This window comes from Chanos chanos, chromosome 2, assembly GCF_902362185.1.
Source record: "Chanos chanos chromosome 2, fChaCha1.1, whole genome shotgun sequence".
Classification (NCBI taxonomy): domain Eukaryota; kingdom Metazoa; phylum Chordata; class Actinopteri; order Gonorynchiformes; family Chanidae; genus Chanos; species Chanos chanos.
This window is the reverse complement of record NC_044496.1, coordinates 42,472,529-42,490,975: the sequence shown is the minus strand read 5'-3', so window position 1 is coordinate 42,490,975 and position 18,447 is coordinate 42,472,529. Positions and strand designations below refer to the sequence as shown.

Here is an 18,447-nt window from a genome sequence, read left to right as displayed (position 1 = left end):
ACACGGGCGTGAACTGCTAACATAACCCTGTCATGTTCATCACATGCTGCAGGATTTTAAAACATGCAGAATGTGATAGGACTGCTGTTGTTATGATGAAAAGTTGTTCTATTGAAAGAAAAGCATAATATTCCCTGTGCTGCACACAAATGGTTTTCCAGCCAGACATGTGGCTTTCAGAAGTCTTAACAAAGCCTCTCTCTCAGGAGATGAGCATTTACTCAATGTTAAATTACAGAAAGGTGGGAAATTGGATGCAAATTATTGGATAAATTTTGTGAAGACAAAGTTACTGACACAACTAAAGAACACCTTCCTGTACATGAACATACTGCCCTAATTTGAACCAAAGCTCCCGAGACTTGGCAAATTTAATTCTACAATATTGACTAATACTTTAAAAGAACAAGTAAAGCTATTGCCAAACTGAAATCTATGAAATATCACACAATTAGACAGCTGTTATTATAGCAACACAATATCACTGGATTAAATGGCAGCAATTTGACATTAAGTTTAAAAACGAACTATGAATGGATTAGATGCATTAAAGCAGTCTGATATCAACCAAAACAGCAGTTTCAGTTGTAGAGCACAGGTTAGAGAGAACATAATTTTCTTTGCTGAGTAAAGCAAATGGCTCACAGCATCACTTTGTCACAGTCAAGGAAAAATGAAATCAAGCTGTCGTTTATTTTGATAAGCAGGACTCCAGCAGAGGACAGATAAATCATATGTACTCATAGGCAAATAGCTGTCTGTCATTTTGTACCTTGAGGTACTCTTCAGAGCAGAGCATACAGAAGTAAAGCATTAGAACTTCAAAGGTAATCACGAAATGAAAACATTTTTCTTTAAACTGCATGGAAGAAAGAGTGGAAGTTTTGATAGGCACAGATATTTTTCACTCCGTTATATTTCCTGTTTTCCCGTTGGAGTTTTTGCCTCACTATTTCCCTTTGTGAAAGACAGCACAATGTTGCCATGAACATTTCCTTTATTCTTAATAGGTTCGTCTCTCTGGTGAGTCACAGTACATGGACGCAAACTTTTTCGGCTGTTCAAATTTACCCAGGTTACTATGATCCTTTCGTTATAAATGAATGGGCGGAATGTTAAATTTTATGAATTTGAACAGCTATAAACACCCGAAGATATGGACAGGTTACCCCTGGTCTAAACCAGAGAAAATATCAGGTAGCCCTGGTGCTTAGTTTAATGTGGTACTGTTTAACTGATGCTGACCAGAAAGAAAATTATGTACAGATGGCTGCCAAAGAAAATGCTCATATCAGACAATACTGTGTTTAATAAGTCTGAACGGTCTCATGGGAAAGATTTTTCTGGAACAACTCTGCAAATAAATTGGGAGGTTTTTGTAACGGTAGGACAGGTCTGATAAAGCTAAACTCCATCACTTCAACGAGACAGTGGGCTCAAAGCCAACTCTGCCATGCACCGAAATAGGACTTCGTCCGGCCAGTGATGGGAGGGCAGCCAGGCCATGGAGCACACCTCCTCCCAAGTTTGAGGAGTCAGCATCCCCTACTCCCTGTGGAGAAGGCTGGACAACACTGAGTTGGGGACGTAAAAAGTCCACACTTCGAAAAAAAAAAAACAGAAAGAAAATAAAGGGAGAGACAGAGAAGCCATCAGGTCTCTCTCCTCCTTCCTCTGGACACAAGGCCAGCGAGAACAGCTTTGATTCTTTTGTCATCCAAGAGGGGGTGAAATCCAAAAAAGTGACTGTATGTCCCTTTGAGCAGGTCTATCTGCCTTGTCGTACCCTTCCTATTTCCTGGCTGGGGCTGGTATGAAGTGAGGATGTCGTGGGGAGCCATCTGCGTGTGTTTCCTACACATGGCTCATCTTGTCCCTGACTAAATCTTCCCCTACCTGTGCTGCTGGCCCACAGGACATTTTTCTGCTTTCCATTGGACCATTCCATTCTCAACTGTCAACACATTCATTCACAGATGAACTTCCTTCTTCAAGTCAGCGGGAAGAACATTTTCCAGTGATAACTGTAGCAGAATCCAATATTCTGAATCTCATTTTGTTGTTCTGACAAAATAAGACTTTTATGTCAGTTTGCCAGTAACCTGGGGTGACAATATATTTATGTGTGCAAGTCAGGTCAAGCATCATGTTAAAGAAGAGAAAGTGCTGTAATAGCCGTTAACGGCACCGTCATGTAACCAAAAAAGATTTTTGGTAACCTAATATTCCATAAAAGACAACATTCCCACAGGACAGAGTAAATCTGGTGATGCATGGAGATACAACCACAGAAAACAAGGTCAGGCGGAGGTAGGGGGCTGAGTGAATGAATGGGTGTGGGAGGAGGTCGGGGGGAAACTGACAGTTTCCTCAGGCCTTGCCAATGCTCTCTTTCCCATGAACCCTCAGCGACCTTCAATGACAGGGCATGCTGTATCACTAACCTCCAATGACAGGGCATGCAGTATCACAGACATATTGGGATGATGTTTCGTAGCATGGGCATGATTTACTCAAACCAATAAGCTCAAAATGATGTTTTTCTAAAGCTTTTGGAGTGTCTCACACGTTCCACATCAAAGTGAGAAATACAATGCACTGTAGGATCAAAAACAAAGTGTGACCTTTAATCAGAACATATGTGAAGTTAGTGTTTCTTATTCAGATAAATTGTGTTGGTCAGAGTGAAGTTTACATGACAGTCAAATGGGAGCAACAGGAACTAAAAAAATACATTCCAGTGGTTTACAGTTTCATGTAGTATAAATTTATGATGTATGATCTGTTTTTGTCTAAGATATATGAGTGGATATCTCCCTGTTCTATCGGGGCAATATCTGGATTCCAAATTCATGTCAAATATGCTTATATTAGAAGCATTTAATTTCTCACTCATTTAATTAATATCATATTCAAAAACATTCTCCTCAGCTTTTCTCTTTGATTATCACGTCTCTGAATTCAGAAGGAATGCAGTGAAACAACCATACAAAGTGATCATTTTCATTTTCATATCTTTAATTACATCTGGTTAGACCTCTTAAAGTGTAAACTACTTGGAATTCAATTACAATTGTGAAAGGGAATGTGCAGATTGGTGCGTTAAATTCTTTGGATAATCTGGGGGGTTGTAAATACAGTCTCTTTGTAAGGTTATTAACGCTGAGATGGGCATTAACTCTCTCCTCAGAATTTTCATTTCGTTCAAGGACATTCCAGGCCTATCGAGCATGAAAACAAGCTTCCTAATTCAAACACAGTCCACAAATAGAGCAAAACATCTCTGAAGTAAGTCTAGCTGTTTTCAGTCAACAGGATGGTAACATAAAACACATTGCAGTGGGTATAAAACGGAAGAAGGCACTGAAGCCCTTGAGTCTTAAGATGAAACATTTGTTCATTTGAGTGTTAAACATACTGTAAGAAAATGACTCAAAAAAGTACTTCGTTATTTTGCGAAAAGGCTGAAAGTAGCCCAGAGGGATGCTGTCACTTTCAGTTTCAGAGACATTCTGCCGGCTCAACTTTCAAGGATTTTTTACAACTGTATGTACAGTAATGAGAAATCAGTGACCTTCCAACATCTAATCATCGTCCATTAACAGAAATAATGTTAACACTCAGCAGGCAGCGTCCTGACTGATTGCAGAAGCAGGTTGTCGGCTTGGTTTGATTAAATATCAATGCATTTTGTCATAAAGATTACATAGCTTTCAAGGCTTTTTTTTTGTTTCACTTTAGTTAAATAACTCGTGACTGGAGTGTGGGTGTGAGCACTGTTCTTGCTCTAACAAAGTAAGAAAACTCCTTAGGTCACAGAAATGCCATGTGGTTTTCATTTGTTAAGTTATTTAAGACAGACACATAACTTCGGTTTCTTATAGCTGTAGATTCTATGTGTTGAGAGAGCTCATCCTTCATTTCCAGTCTCTTACAGGGGGTGTCAGAGGTATGTGTAACATGGCAACACACTAGAGGAATGAAATCTCACTCATCCCCTCATGGGCCTTATTGACTGACACCTGTGATCAGTGGGCCTCTTGATTCTCTCTTTATTTGGAATTTGTTGAGGAGAACTCCCCCTAAGGATGGTAGAATTCCATGCTTTCCTGAATACTCTGCAGCTAATAGAACTAGATACTCAATGAGAAGCCTTCCCTCTGGAGCAGACGCTGATTCTTGAGATCCACATTGAGAACATGGGCTTTTGTTGGCTTATATTGCCCATTTTGATTGGCTAAAAACATCTCCCAAGCAGAGAGTCTGATTTCAGGGATGATCTACTGAATCAACATTTCTTGCTCTAGGAATAGCAAGTGAAAGAATGTCAAACTTGGCTTATCAATAGTGACTTAATGAACTCCTATGAAGTTTAATATTGTGAAGTGTAATATACTGTGAAGTGTTTAAGAGGTAATAGAAAACTTCCAGTTCTGTGTGTTGGTGTCAGGGTGATACTATTAAATCATCAACAAAGTAACAGCAAAATTATAAACAACAACAACAATGATAACAATAATAATCCTCCTCCCCATCATCATGATCATCATCATGATCATCATCATTATCGTCGTCATCACCCAACTCATAATCATCAAGCATATTTGTCTTGTTTTAAAAACAAACTATCAAAATGTAATCTTATCCACACACAAAGCCCACATAAATACAGTAGTTTCTCTGAAATGTTCTATATTAAATTTCTCACTGGTAAGGTTGTGCATGTCGCTTATTTTTATAGACTAAGAAGCGGAACATTTTCGCAGACTTCTCATTCAGGTCACTAAAATTGGCGTACTTTTAAAACACCAAAAACGGTTTGATATGGCTTAATCTACTTTATTTAGGCTACCATCTGTTTACTAAGCGAATTATAATCGACTCAATCAGACGCGTCAAATTATCCTTATTGATTGGTCTGGTTAAAATGACGTCAAGGCTCCATCTAGTGACAATTTTCACATCTCAAATGATAGTCAAGTTATACCATGGTCCTTTTTAGGCCGTCATAGGGTGGCGGAGATACAAGAGTTTGGGTGGCATGTATGATGAATTTGAAAGTATTCCTTTTCTGACAAGTTGAACTTAAGAACAAAAATAAGAAAACAGGTCAATTACTGAGGGAAACAATGTCGTACAAAACTGTCCCCTTCTGTTAACACCAATATTTAAAATAATGACAGTTCACAATTCTAACTTAATAAACAGAAAAGAAAATCACAACTTCTCGATGTCTGTCATACTAAATCGTGAATGTTATTAAGAGCCTGAAAAGGGACAGAAGCTTCGTATTCAGATGAAGCAACGAGTGAAGCAACAAGTAATGTTGATAAAAATATACTCAGGTTGAAGAAGATGTTAAATTGCAAATTCTAAAAAGTTTATAGGCTACAAGTGTGCTGCAAGTGATTGGAGTATACCTGCCAATACCTGTGACTTTTAACAGCTGGTTAACAGTTTACTTTTTAACAACTTTCTCCTAGCTATAAGAGGCGAAAAAGTGTGAAACAGCAAGTTTATTAATTCCACTAGTTTAGAAACGACTTCTCAAAGTAAAAAGTTCCCCCACAAATATTACCTAAAAACTGTTGATATACAGAGCGAACGGTTATAGTTCGTTTAACACCCACTCATTACCTCATTGTATCAGCTTAGCTGGCCGCGGTAAACTTTTACACCTCATTTACAATCAGAAAACAAGCAGGGTATGCAATCTCACCTGAAAAATAGGCTATCCCAATCCAAATCCTACTGTAAAGCGTAAAATCTCTCTTCATTTCCAAGTTTCCAGTACTCGTGGGTTTTAAATTTTGTAACAAACTTGTCGATTTTATGATGTCATTTAACTCAAAAGCGGGAAAAGTAACTCCTTGAAAGGGAACTCAGGTGAGCCTCAATGAAGCGTCTCGCGCTCGTCTCTAAAAGGATGTGCCACAGGACAACGAAAAGAAATGCGCTTTTCCTGTAGAGAAGAGAATCAAGAAGATTTGAATGGATTCACAATGATTTCCTTTTCCTCTGCTCGTGACTGAGAGTCGTTCATCCACTCCTTTCGTTCATAAAATAGTGGGCGCCCTGGAGTTTCAGCTTGAGTCAAAAAGTCCCCTCCTCAGAAAAGAAGTCACTGCTCTGTTGGACGGTGTCAAAAAGTTTTACAATATATCGTCATAAGAATTTATCGACGGAAATATTTAAACTGCTCTTAATTGTAACCACTTAATCTTGTGAAATCAGAACGTCTCTAATTGACAGGTAGGACAATGAAACTCCTGGGAACACTAGGATGACTGTGCTCTACTGCCTTTGGAAGAATGAAGCAATGACAGCTTTCTTGAAAGGCATGTTATTGGCAACCCAAGGCTTTGCTTTAGGTTTTTCACAGAACTGCTCTTCAGTGTTACACTTGCCCATACCACCAATAAAGTGGGTAAATCTTTGTCTAGATACCATTTAAATTGAACTTATCCTAAGAGGGAAAACATTTAATTTCCATAACTACCTTCTTCAGCAGTCCCTGACCTCACCCTGCCACTCCAACCTCAACAGACCTTTAGACCCTTCAAAAACATGAGCAGTCTAGAATCACATTAGGCATGGCCTTGGTAAGTTCCTATCATCTGTAATGTGTTTTTTTGGAAATAGTAGAACATTCTGAAATAGAAAACCGCGAGTGAAAGGAAAAAATTAAACAGCAGGCATGTGCTAAGCACAACTTGGGAAATCTGACAGTAAGACCAACACCAAGTCCAAAGCTATAAGTTTGTGTGTGTATGAGTGTGCATGCGTGTGTGTGTGTGTGTGTGTGTGTTTTCTCAAGCTTGGCTCATGTTTGCCTTGGCTCCAGTCCCACTCATCAGCCAAGTTATTATTGTGGGCAGGGGATTGTCAAGTTCCCCTGTTACAAGTCATGTGCATGAACACTGTGTAATAAGCTAATTACCTAATTTAGCCCTTCCTGAGTAAATCTGATTCAGTGCTCCACACAGCGAAATTCATGGACATTTTATAACTGAAGTAAATTATTGTAATATTCCATCGTTCTGGAAATCTATTCAGTTCAAGAAGCCAGTCATATGGCAGTAAATATTTTATCTTTATTGCTGCTTAACCATGCCTGTTCCTTAAGCTCGCTACTCTTCACATTGCCAACTGAGCACGTGCAGCCTCCAAGTTACAAATATGTAGGGTTTTTTTTCCTGAAATTTCACTGAAAAGCTTGTTCCATACCATAAAACCCAAAAATTCAACTCAAATAATACAAAAGCTTCTCTTCAAATAATATGTGGGATGTAAAGCTCTTCTGATTAAAAAATACAAAAGCCTTTGTTACATAAAATTGCTAGACAGGATTTACAGAACAGACCCTCGTTGCCAAAAGGCAATTTGTAACATCCGAAACAAAAAAAATCTGTACAGTGCTTTCCTGGTACATCCCTGCAAATACAAGGGTTTACTTACCTTTCTTCCTCTATGGGACGAGATTCACAGATCTCTTTGACTAATATTAAATACGTTAGGACTTGCAAAACCAACACCACCACTTGCACTGTGTACAATACATACACTGGCCAGTGGGCAGGTTACAGGTTTTGTTGAAAAATGTTATTATTTGCCTAAGGTTTCAGTAAAATTGGCCTGTTGTGAGTATTTCATCAGACAGACATCAAACATATTTTCTGTTCTGATAAATGTTTGTTCTCACCATTGGAGTCCAGAGGAAAGTATTTGAATAAAATACAGATTAAAAAAACTGCCTGTGGCTGTGAAGAATAACACTGAGTTAAGTAAATGTCTCAATATTATTGTAGACTCTCCCTGTTTCTTCTCAACTCCAGGCATTTCACCCCCTGACTCCACAAAGCTTTTGCTCGAGTAGTTGAAACTGAGAGTGCTTTGTGAACCCTGGCTATATCTATGACTCATTGTTGCTGGTTGTAACTATGGCTAATTTCACAAAACACTCCCTAAGGTTGTAGAGTATCCTTAATCTGGGGAACTGGTCGCATAAAACTAATCCGCACTGTAATTATACCATAACAAATCTTAAAATCTAAATTACCAAATCTAAATTCTAAAATACCTCACCTTAGGGTGACTGCGTTCATGATATGTTTTCCTAAAACGACAAGAACTTTTTATTATAATAATAATAATAATAATAATAATTATTATTATTATTATGGTTGTTGCTGTTGTTGTTATTATTATTATTATTATTATTATCCTCCTGTCCACATGAAAAGGTACCGTTTCCTGCCTGGCAGTGCTCTCTTGGGTCCAGCTCAAGGACTAGGCCTTGAGGAGCTGCTGCCCCATCAGCCATTTCCTCAGGTCAGGAAACACATTACAGTCCCCCTGTCCCCATCATCGGAAGGAAACGTGACCATGTCATTCATCGCCATTTACCAGCAATGCAACAACAAACCTAACAGGCATGGTGCTCAGTTGCTGATGTTTTTCACTACGTTCATCATGTTTTAAACTAAACTTATCATTCACTTCAGTTAAAAGGACAAGGAAAATGTCAGAAACAAACTAAATCAAATTCAGTTCTTCACTTATGATGACTTAGAACGAGCCAACCCCAATGAGAAAATGAGAAAATGATTCAGGCAGTCCTGTTCAATTGGAACATAGTTACCAGCAAATCATTACGTTTTATAACTTGCAGCAGAACTTGCCTTTGCCAGTGAAGATGTGTTTCTGATTCTTTTGGTTTAACTGACAAAGATTCACAAAATTTATGTGAGAGGAGAAAGTAATATTTCCATGATCGGCTTTGTAGGAGATCTGACACTGCAGATCACTGAGCATGAGAAGAAGAACAAGTCAAACTTTCACAATTTAGACATCTGACACCCAAGCTCTGTGTCAAATGAATTAGAGAAAGGCAGAATCCTGGAATGTTAATGGCGTCTTTAAATCATTGCTCCTCTCCGTGTTTAAAGGCACTTTTAACCTGACCCTAGGGAAACAGCACAGGTCCCCGTTCCAAAGGTGGCTACACCCGCCAAAGAACAGGGTTACAGTGTATCCTGCCCAGCTGACCCCCGAGGACAGTAAAGAAGATTGGGGGCATTATGACCACCATTCTGTTTATGTGACCCCACACAGGGGGCAGGAGGAAAAAGGATGTTGGTGCACTTGTCTGTTTTGATAGATAACAGCCTTGCTATTTGGGCATCCAGGATGCCACTACAGGAGCACACCCTCCTGTTGGCTTGTGTAAAACACTAATGGCAAGCCATAAAGACATAACGCATTAGCTGTTAATGGCTTAGATGCTGTCTATAGTGCTTTTATCAAAATGGCTTAGACACTCTCAGAGGTGTTTATACTAATCTATTGTACGTCTGCTCCTAGGAATGTCACGCATTAAAGCAAGTAAATGAAAACCTGCAGACATCACGTCTATAGGTCATCAGTCTATCATGCTTGTGAAAAGGGGAGAAGGCAGAAGTTGTTTTGGTCGGTGGAGGTTCTGCTTGGCATTTGGGAGGAAGGAGAGCAAGGCTACATCAACAGCTCCAAACACCTTCCTGTCTTCTCGATGAGCTTTGGCAAAATGAATAGCATAACAAGTCTAGATTCAAACAGCCAAATTCCTAGGGAGACATGCATTTAAATTACATTTGGACAGACTGAAACAAAAAAAAAACTTGTGAGACAAGCTGAAAGGTGATGTTACATACATAATGAGCCAAAGAACAACATTTGTGAGAATATACATTTTTTCCACGCATCTCCCTAGGAAGTTGCCTGTTATGGTCTGAGCAAAAGAAGCAACGGTGCCCAGTTTCCTGATGCGTGTGAGAAAAGAGAAACTATAAGCCTAAATTTGATTGCAAGGCATTCCATTCTTGTTTATTTTAATTGGCCAAACCGTTATTTTAAAAAATGGTTAAAAGAAATATATTACACATTGTGTTTACATTAGTGCTATAAAAAAATCATATGAACCAGCATGAAAATACAACTTAAAATTTCAAGGTATGAACACGTTCAAGCCTTTCTCTGATAAGTTATAATACATGAAAGCAATAGAATTCAGTAAAATATATGTTCAATGTGAAGTATATCCAGCATTTCTGAGTACAAGGAAATTAAGACAAGCATCTTGATTTTATAATATCCTACTGACAATACAAATAACAAGAGAGAATGAATTGATTATAGTTACTACAGTACATGGCTACTCTGTTATCAGGTGATCAGGTAAAATTAAAAGTGAGCTGATTTATCAATCAAACCAATCTGAAATTGCAATGAATGTAGAGTGAAGCCATTCTCCTGGCTCTTACAGAGCCACGGTGGGAGAATGGAGAATACGGATTGGCAGGGGTTTCTGGCCCCGGTCACTGAGGCACGTACTGAAGAACGGGAAAGCTTTCCCTCTCGGACCACTGCTAAAGGAGTACAGCAATGTCATGCTGTCTGCGTTATAAAACGACACTTGCCGCTCCTCACAATCGAGGAAGATGCCGATCCTTTGTGGGGAAGACCCAATTCGCAGTGGGGTCCAGGGCTGTGTCCCTGCTGAGTACTCGTTTCCGTTGCGCAGCCGGAGGGTCCAGTAGCCATTCTCCGGGCAAAGCTTGACCCTGACCTGCCGGTCCACAGCTTCTAAGGCCACGCCCAGATCCCACTTAGGTTTGTTGCCCACTGCCACTTCCCAGTAGTGGCGGCCAGACTGGAAGCCTTGAGCCGCCAGCACATTGATACACTGAATGAAGCGCTTGGGGTTGAGTTTGTATGGCAGTATACCTTCATATTCAACCACTTGAGTTTTATCCTGTGAAAGCAGCAGGCTTGGATGAGCAGTGTCATCATCAAAGGTCAGTGGTGCTGGTCCTGCAGAGACAGCTCACAATGTTATGTCCATCAGTCAAATTTAGTCACTTCAAAATGAGTTGCACTATCTGAGACAGAGCTTCAATTACTCGACAATCTGCCTGCTCATTTAGTTGGCTGAGGACAGAGATTATGGTGAAACTCAGTGGTGTGGCAAAAAGAGGAAATTACCTGGTCTGAGAAATTTAAACATTTTTCTCCACATGGTGTACTGCAGTGGAGCCATGTACTTGCTTCTGAAAGCACTGACGTCAATGTCTGGTCCTTTAATAGCTTGCAAAGATGCCCTGGGAATTACAGAAAAGACCTGTTATGATTAAAATGTCAAAATTACTCTTGGCCAATTGTCACATCTAATAGCTGTTCTAAGTCAATCTAGGCATTTAAACATGTTTCTTTGTTAATTAAATATTTTAGCAATCTATGGTTAGTTCCCAAGGCTGTTAGTGTAGTCCAAGGTGCTTTAAAAGTATAAAATGCCTTTTTAGACATTCCAAGGGGGCTATTAATAAATCTCAAGTGTTTTGGTAATTGTGTTTTTCTATCAGTTCTATCGTGAAGCACTCAACTAAATCTTTATGCTAAAAAAACACTGGTTCATGTATTAAATATCTAAAGACATAGTATCACTAACATAGGTCGCCTTAGAGTATATAAAAGAACATTTTTTCACAGCACACTGCTCATTGTCCCAGTGGATTAAATACACATCACTAGAAGCAACCCAAAGATTAGTGTAAATATCAGAATTAAAGAGGAATGTGCTATTTCTGGATCAATCAGTATCTGCCCAAACATGAAAAAACATGTAAATGTGTTAAAGAGTCAAGCTCTACCTTGAAAGCATTAAAAGCTCATAAAGAAATCAAGCACAGTGTAGGGAAAGCAGACAAAATCTGGAATTTCATACATGACTGTAGTGTCATGGAAGAAGTTAACTGAACTAAACCTCCGGGGATTAAAATGTGTCATGAAAGTAGTATGAGAGAGAACAGCGTATAACTCCATTTTTAATGGATTTCTTCAATTTCCACTCACCTGGAATTCAATTCTGGGAGCTAGAGAGGCGGGGGGGAGGAAAGTACAAGATGTTATTATGATGAAGAATATTTCTTGCGCTCCATCAAAAAAGATTTCCTATAAAAGGGACCACAGCGGAGGCACCGCTCCATCTGCTTGAAAGCACAACAGCTTGGCTCTTATTTGTATCAATCCTATCACCACTGAATTGTATAAAATACATATTAGATGCTAAAAGTTGCGGCATGTTTGGAATACTTGTGGACAAAAATCACAGCTGAAATTTTAGCAACAATGAACATCGGTTTAAGGGAAAAAAAAAGAACTGGCCAGACAATTTAGATTAGGAAAAGAACATACAAAAGTGTTTGTCGGTAGTAATTTCCATAATAATAACAGACATTGTTACAAGACCGTATCATCAACAACCCAAACAGCGCTAGAAGAGGGTAGCAGCTCCAGTCACCTCCACTAAAACGTTGTGGTCCGTGCTGCCAATAGCCTGTTGAAGCGCTTGCAGGTTCTGCTCCGCCTCCCTCACAGCTTCCTGCAGGCCTTCCAGATGTCGGCCCATCTCTTCCACCATAGCCTCCTGCTCTCGATTCAGCTCCTCCAATACTGCCGCCTCCTCCACCTCCAGGAAGTGGTGCAGTGCCTGGAAGTCGCCATGCACACGTTCCTGCAGCTCCGCTACACATTGCTGGCACAGAGAAGGGATGTGAGTTTCAGCTTGGCACAATCACACTTTTTTTGCCCCCCTCCCCAACACACACACACACACATACACACGCTTACTCTTATTAGGTCCAACTGTTCATTGTCCTTTCGGATCATGCCGATAAATTCGTCTCTCTGTGACCGCTGCAGCTTCAAAGTGTCCTTGATTTGTTTCTAAAAGGCAGATTAACATTTAATGAGAACAACAGAGCTGGCCAGTAACGAAGGGGAATAAAGTATTTATACCAGTTTGTATAAATAACACAATCAGGACTTGACATCTGTTATGTCAGAGGTAATGTACGCGATGAGCACATTTAGAAATTTATTTTATATGTAATAGTTTACCACTTCTCAGCAAAAGAACTGTCACATGATAACAGTTTCCTGTAATAAGATTTTTCTATTTTCTCTGTATTCTGATGTTTAGAATTAGAGAAGTACAAGGAAGTATGATTGGAGAACCACTGACAGAAACACACAGACTAACAATGGTGCCTGAAATTCTGCCAGATGTACCATAAAAACACAAGCCTTTTGAAAGCCAGTCTGCGGTAAAAGGTACAGGTTTAAAATAAAGTACTTCTTCACTTGGAATTAGAAGTTGGAGCACAGAGGCTGAAACCCCATTACTATTTTTTATGGCTTACATAAACAAGACAGGAGAGTTGGATGATCTCTGTCTTTAAGAAAGAAAAAAAAAAATCAACATGCTCTGGCAAATCAAAAGTCATCTCTTTTTCCGTCTTTAATAAGAATAACACAGGTTTACAGCAGCAATCATCAGATAGTCAAGCTACAGGTCCTAGTTTTATCTTTAATGGAACAAAAGTCCAATTATGTCACCCCCCCCCCACCCCCAACAACCCATCACCACACAATGTAGAGCTGACTAGCTGAACACACAGTCCTGCGTATTTTATGTATCTAATCTTAAATCCAAAGTACAATCCCTACAAGGTTTTGAATATGTCAGGGACAAGACGTGTGAATGTGGAAATCACTGCAAGCACTGGCTTGGGTGGGGAATATTGGAACAATAAAACAAGAGAGCGGAATCTAGCTTTGTGGTGAATTGAAATAATAGAAAAGTATGTTGAGGCATATAATACAATTGAGAGTCAAAGCAAAATAATACCTGAACTGCATGAAGGTTCAACATGTTCAAAGTATAGATACATAATGGAACTGAGAGAACATGGCCCATGGAGGAAAACAACATCAGTGCTACCCCTGTAGCTTACAAGGATCAGATCTAACTTTTAGTTCTTAACTGACTGTACAGTTATATCAGTTTCACAAGCATGAAATCTGCCCATTTGTGTTGCTCCTCACAGGAGTACTGAGCTGTTTTTACTCCCAGGGCTCCATGGACTCTACAATCCGGTCCGTCTCTATTAGACTTACCTCTAAATTCTTAACATATCTATCAGAAGAGGTGGCTCTGACTTTCTCAACCAAACCAGCTACTAAGTAGTTGGTCTGAAATTGTTTAGAGGGGAACTCTTGTCGACACTGGGGACACGAAACTGGTCCCCTAATGCTTCTCCAGTATGTGGTGATGCACCTCTTACAAAAGTGGTGCATGCAGCCCAGCATAACAGGTTCCTTGAAGAGGTCGTAGCAGATAGCACAAGTGAGGTCGTCCCTCAGACTCATCTTGTTTTTGTTGGAGGCCATGGACACCCCCTGGACAAGTTAACTTTCACTTCCACTTTTGTTAAATCAGCCGCAAGTTTACTGATGAATCCTGAGGAAATAAAAATGGCCTGTCAGCACCCCGAGGAACAAAGCACTTCGCTGTCTCTTTATTTGGGAAATGTTTCAAATTAGATTTACGTTTACAAAGCTACCGACCTTCGACGATGCCTGCACTTGGCTAAACATTTGCACTTGTTAAACGCTAACATGAAAGCCATGGACAACACGCAATTGCAAAACGTACCTTAAATTAATTTAGGTTAAACTTGTCGTCATTTGACAATCGCTAAGAACAAATCTTAGAAAACCCCACAATTCTATAACAGCAAGGTTTATTACATGATTCGCTTTTAAACTGTTTTCTTTCCATAAACTCAAAAGTTTTTCGTAGCTTAAAAGACAATGCAAGCTAGCTACAGCTGTTGATGAACATTAGCGCGCTAGCTAATGCAAGCTAACGTCTATCCAGCATTGAACTGGGCTACAGTAGATTGACTGTAAACGCCTCTGTTAAACTTTATTGCCTAACCATGAAGCTAAAAGTTAACGACAAACCACTTACTTAAAAAGATTCCATAATTCAGCGTAGTAATATACGCTACTTTGATGTCTTCCCGAGATACCTTTCAGTTTACACTAGTTGTCAAATATCTCCCTCTATCCTGAAACGAGGTTGTAACGGACTGCGCCTTGATTGGTTTGGTTTACGTAACATGATCCACAACGTCAAATGGTACATTCTGTTCCTTAATGGTGGGGTATGACCGATGTAAAAGAAAGAGGAAATGGGAAAATGGTTAAAGTTCCATATATGTATATACACACACCTATATATAGGTGTGTGTGTGTTTATACTTAGGCCTTTAGAAAATCACAAAGCAGCCCAGGATATGACATACAAAAGGCAGGTACTCAATAGTTTTAGCCCATCATACATCTGCCAAAAACATCATAGAACAGAAAAGAGTAATAGAAAAATAATAAGTGCCAAGCTTTGATTGTGCTATCCACAGAATTATCGGTTGAAAATTTTTGTTCACCTCATCAAAGCTACTTTAGCCACCCTGTGTAAATATTTTTAAATTGACTTCAGTGTACTCTAAATACCAGGCTGTATATCCCCTCCGGTCTTTGCTGTATCAGTTTCATATAATACACTTGACCACTAAATGGCCTGTCATCATGTATGAATGAATAAAGAGTAGGATTAGAGCCTGTAAATAAAACCCAGGCAAAGACGCAATGTGAAGCATTGTAAATATCAAGGATAAGAACAAGAAGCATTTAATAGTATAAATATGTAGCTTCTCAAACATCATACACAGTTTGGCATGCTAATATACAGAACTCATTCATTTAAAAGTGAGTTCCACAGAGCAACAGATTGTTTAAGAAACTGAATAGCCAACACTGCCCCAATGAGAGAATAAAGAGGTAGGCTATTAACAGATGCTGCAGTCATGCATGTGATATTATATTTTATTTTCTCACAGTCCACGTCTGTTCAGATCAGTGGCAGCCCTTCACTCTCATTCATGCACTTGTCAATGTGCCTGTGGTGCACAATGTCTCAGGTGGGGAAGGGAGTGACCCCTCAGATCTGATCTGAATCTCTGAGGCATGACAAGAAGCATCTTCTTCATTTGAAATCCGCAAGACTCTTTCAGGCTGTCAGTCAAATCTGCTTCATTCACCTGCTTGTGTTCTGTGTGTTGACAGATATAGAATAAAGAAACTGAATTCATATTTTTCATTTATATAATTATTTTAGCACATTATGTACTGAATTTTCTGTATCCAGAGAGCTTAAGAGGAAGTAGAGAGGCATTTCTTGATCAGCATTTTATCACATGATTTGGATTTTCTCAGCTACTGTCCAGAGCTAAGCATAAAACAACATTACTTCTCCTATTTCTCTGTAGGATTCACATTGTCAAGACACAAAAAAAACCCAACAACCCAGGCTCAGTGTCATTCAACTGTCTCCTCTGTGTCATTTCCTCATTCAATGTATGAGTTATTTAGAAGGGCCTTTATAATAGGGCCAATACAGCAGATCATGGATCAGCTCCAGGATCAGTGACCACTGGGACCTCACCTCTAACAGAAATCACTGAAATTTGTACTGAATGAACACAGGTATTAGATGATACTGAATGAATCATTTATTTGAATAACTCGCAAGGAAAGATAGTTGTCAATATAAAAACAAATAGAATAATGTTTTTCAAACAGTACAATAAAGGCCCAACTTGTCTTGTTTACAGGCATTAAAAGATTTAAATACAAGAAGCTACAAGCTCCATGTAGAACACAGTACGACACAATCCAGACTAGACAGCAAAAAGAAGAGTTTCAAATGAAGGCATAATGCTGTATTAGCTCACCATATGCAGCACCATTATTCTATTTCATCTTTTGATCCTTTGTCGGTGCTTCTTCAGGTCCTCCACCCTACAAATGACAGATAATAAGTAATCACTTCATTTTGTAATTAAATCTAGAACTTTAACCCAATAATATATTCCCATAATAGGGAAATGACCAGATTTTAAAACCATTGAAATCTCTGCACTTGTTACCTCGGTTGATATAAGGCATAGCTCTATGATATGAGGACAGCATTAGAACTGGACATTACCTCTAACTGACACAGTGATGTAATCATTGTTTGCTCTAAAGCACACATTCAGTTGTCTAATGCCACTGTATATTTCATGGCAATTATGAGCGATATGTTTAAATACACTGTAGTACAACAATGTGTAATCTCAGTGAATATCTGGACATACATAAAACACAATGAAAAGGTAGTGCCCTGCTTATTGGGCTGATGTTTACTATTTGATGTTCTTACTATCTGTGCTGCAGATGTGGCTGCCAACTAGAGGAGATGCTTCCATGAGTTTAAATTCATCTTTAAAAGTGAAAGCTTTAGGTTCAGTCAAAACAGCGTATCTTCATACTGATCAGAATGGTTAGCGAGTAAATATGACATTGTACATTAATACACATGAACTGTGGACATGTTTATAATTAAGGATATTTTCCATCTGCTGCCCTACAATTCAGTATTGAAATTTTTGGTCAGGTCTTTAAGCTCTCAGGTGAGATGTATCTATTAGCAAATGTACAATGCAATCTTTGTGCCAAGACTATGAGATGTTGTATACACACATAGCTGGAATGTATGTTTCAATGAATCTCTAACTATGCAGTGGGTAACTCAATATTTACAGATATACATAACATCTCTCTTTACATATGCAATATAAATATTTATTTACACTTTTTAAAGGTTCAGAATGATAAAAATGAATATAATATGTACAGCCTTTCCTGTGGTCAGCTAAGAGTCTTTTTGTTTTGTTGCTCTTGGTCTCCTTGAATGCACTTTATATTTCAGATCTCCATACAATAGTATTCCAGTATTACATTCCAAATCTTCTTACTTTATAAACGTTTTTCTTTCCTGTAAGTATGTTGTGGTTGATTTTGAGTTATACTTTGGATTGTCATAATATCCAACCTCTTTTCAGCTTTCATTTCTTGACTGACTCAAGAATATTAGCTTCTAGGATTTGTTGAGATCCAACTGAATCCAGTTTCCCTTGACCTGCACAATATTTTGTGTTCCCTGGCTACCTCACAATCCCAGTGCATAATAGATCCACCCCCATGCTTAATAAAAGGCTTTATCTGTTTTTTCCAAACATATCCTTGCTGTTTGTTGCCAAGAAATTTCAATCCAAAGCACTTTGTTCCAAAAAGCTTCAATTTTTATCAAAAATTTCTTCTGCATATTTTAGACAAGAAAAAAAATCTTCCTTCTGCAAACTCTGATCATTGTTGTGTTAGGAATGCTGTAGTGTCAACCAGTACACAACCATTCCGGTGTCAGCCTCACTGTACATCCCACAATGAAGAGTCGTCCCTTTGACGCAATTCCATGATCATGTCGGAATAAATCAAATTGATGGATGGTGTTTAAAGACTGATTTCTGGTCTTGTTTTTACCACAGCATGACTCTTTATTTTCATGTCTCCAGACCATTGCTTAGAGAGAACAAAGGTTGCAGTCTGACATTAGCACAAAGATACAAATTTCAGATACAAAGAACAAATTTCTTTCAGGGAAATAGTTTTATTCTGGAATTT

General features: G+C 38.9%; 2 protein-coding genes across 3 annotated transcripts in view; both read right to left on the bottom strand.

The window, feature by feature from the left end:
• Window positions 1–5,861, bottom strand: part of flt4 (fms related receptor tyrosine kinase 4) — a 31,322-nt gene extending 25,461 nt beyond the window's left edge. For both annotated transcript variants that reach the window (XM_030794283.1, XM_030794284.1), the window contains exon 1: window positions 5,720–5,861. In XM_030794283.1, coding sequence (XP_030650143.1) covers window positions 5,720–5,777 — 58 coding nt within the window. In that variant the 5' untranslated portion in view covers window positions 5,778–5,861. The remainder of the gene's footprint in view (window positions 1–5,719) is intronic.
• A 4,082-nt stretch (window positions 5,862–9,943) lies between these two features.
• Window positions 9,944–14,968, bottom strand: trim105 (tripartite motif containing 105). Its single transcript, XM_030766464.1, has 7 exons — window positions 14,852–14,968; window positions 13,996–14,338; window positions 12,667–12,762; window positions 12,338–12,571; window positions 11,890–11,909; window positions 11,023–11,138; window positions 9,944–10,851 (listed from the first exon to the last, which is right to left on the bottom strand). The coding sequence occupies exons 2-7, from the start codon at window positions 14,266–14,268 to the stop codon at window positions 10,298–10,300; spliced, it is 1,293 nt and encodes a 430-aa protein (XP_030622324.1). The 5' UTR covers window positions 14,269–14,338; window positions 14,852–14,968; the 3' UTR covers window positions 9,944–10,297.
• Between the last annotated feature and the right edge of the window lie 3,479 nt (window positions 14,969–18,447).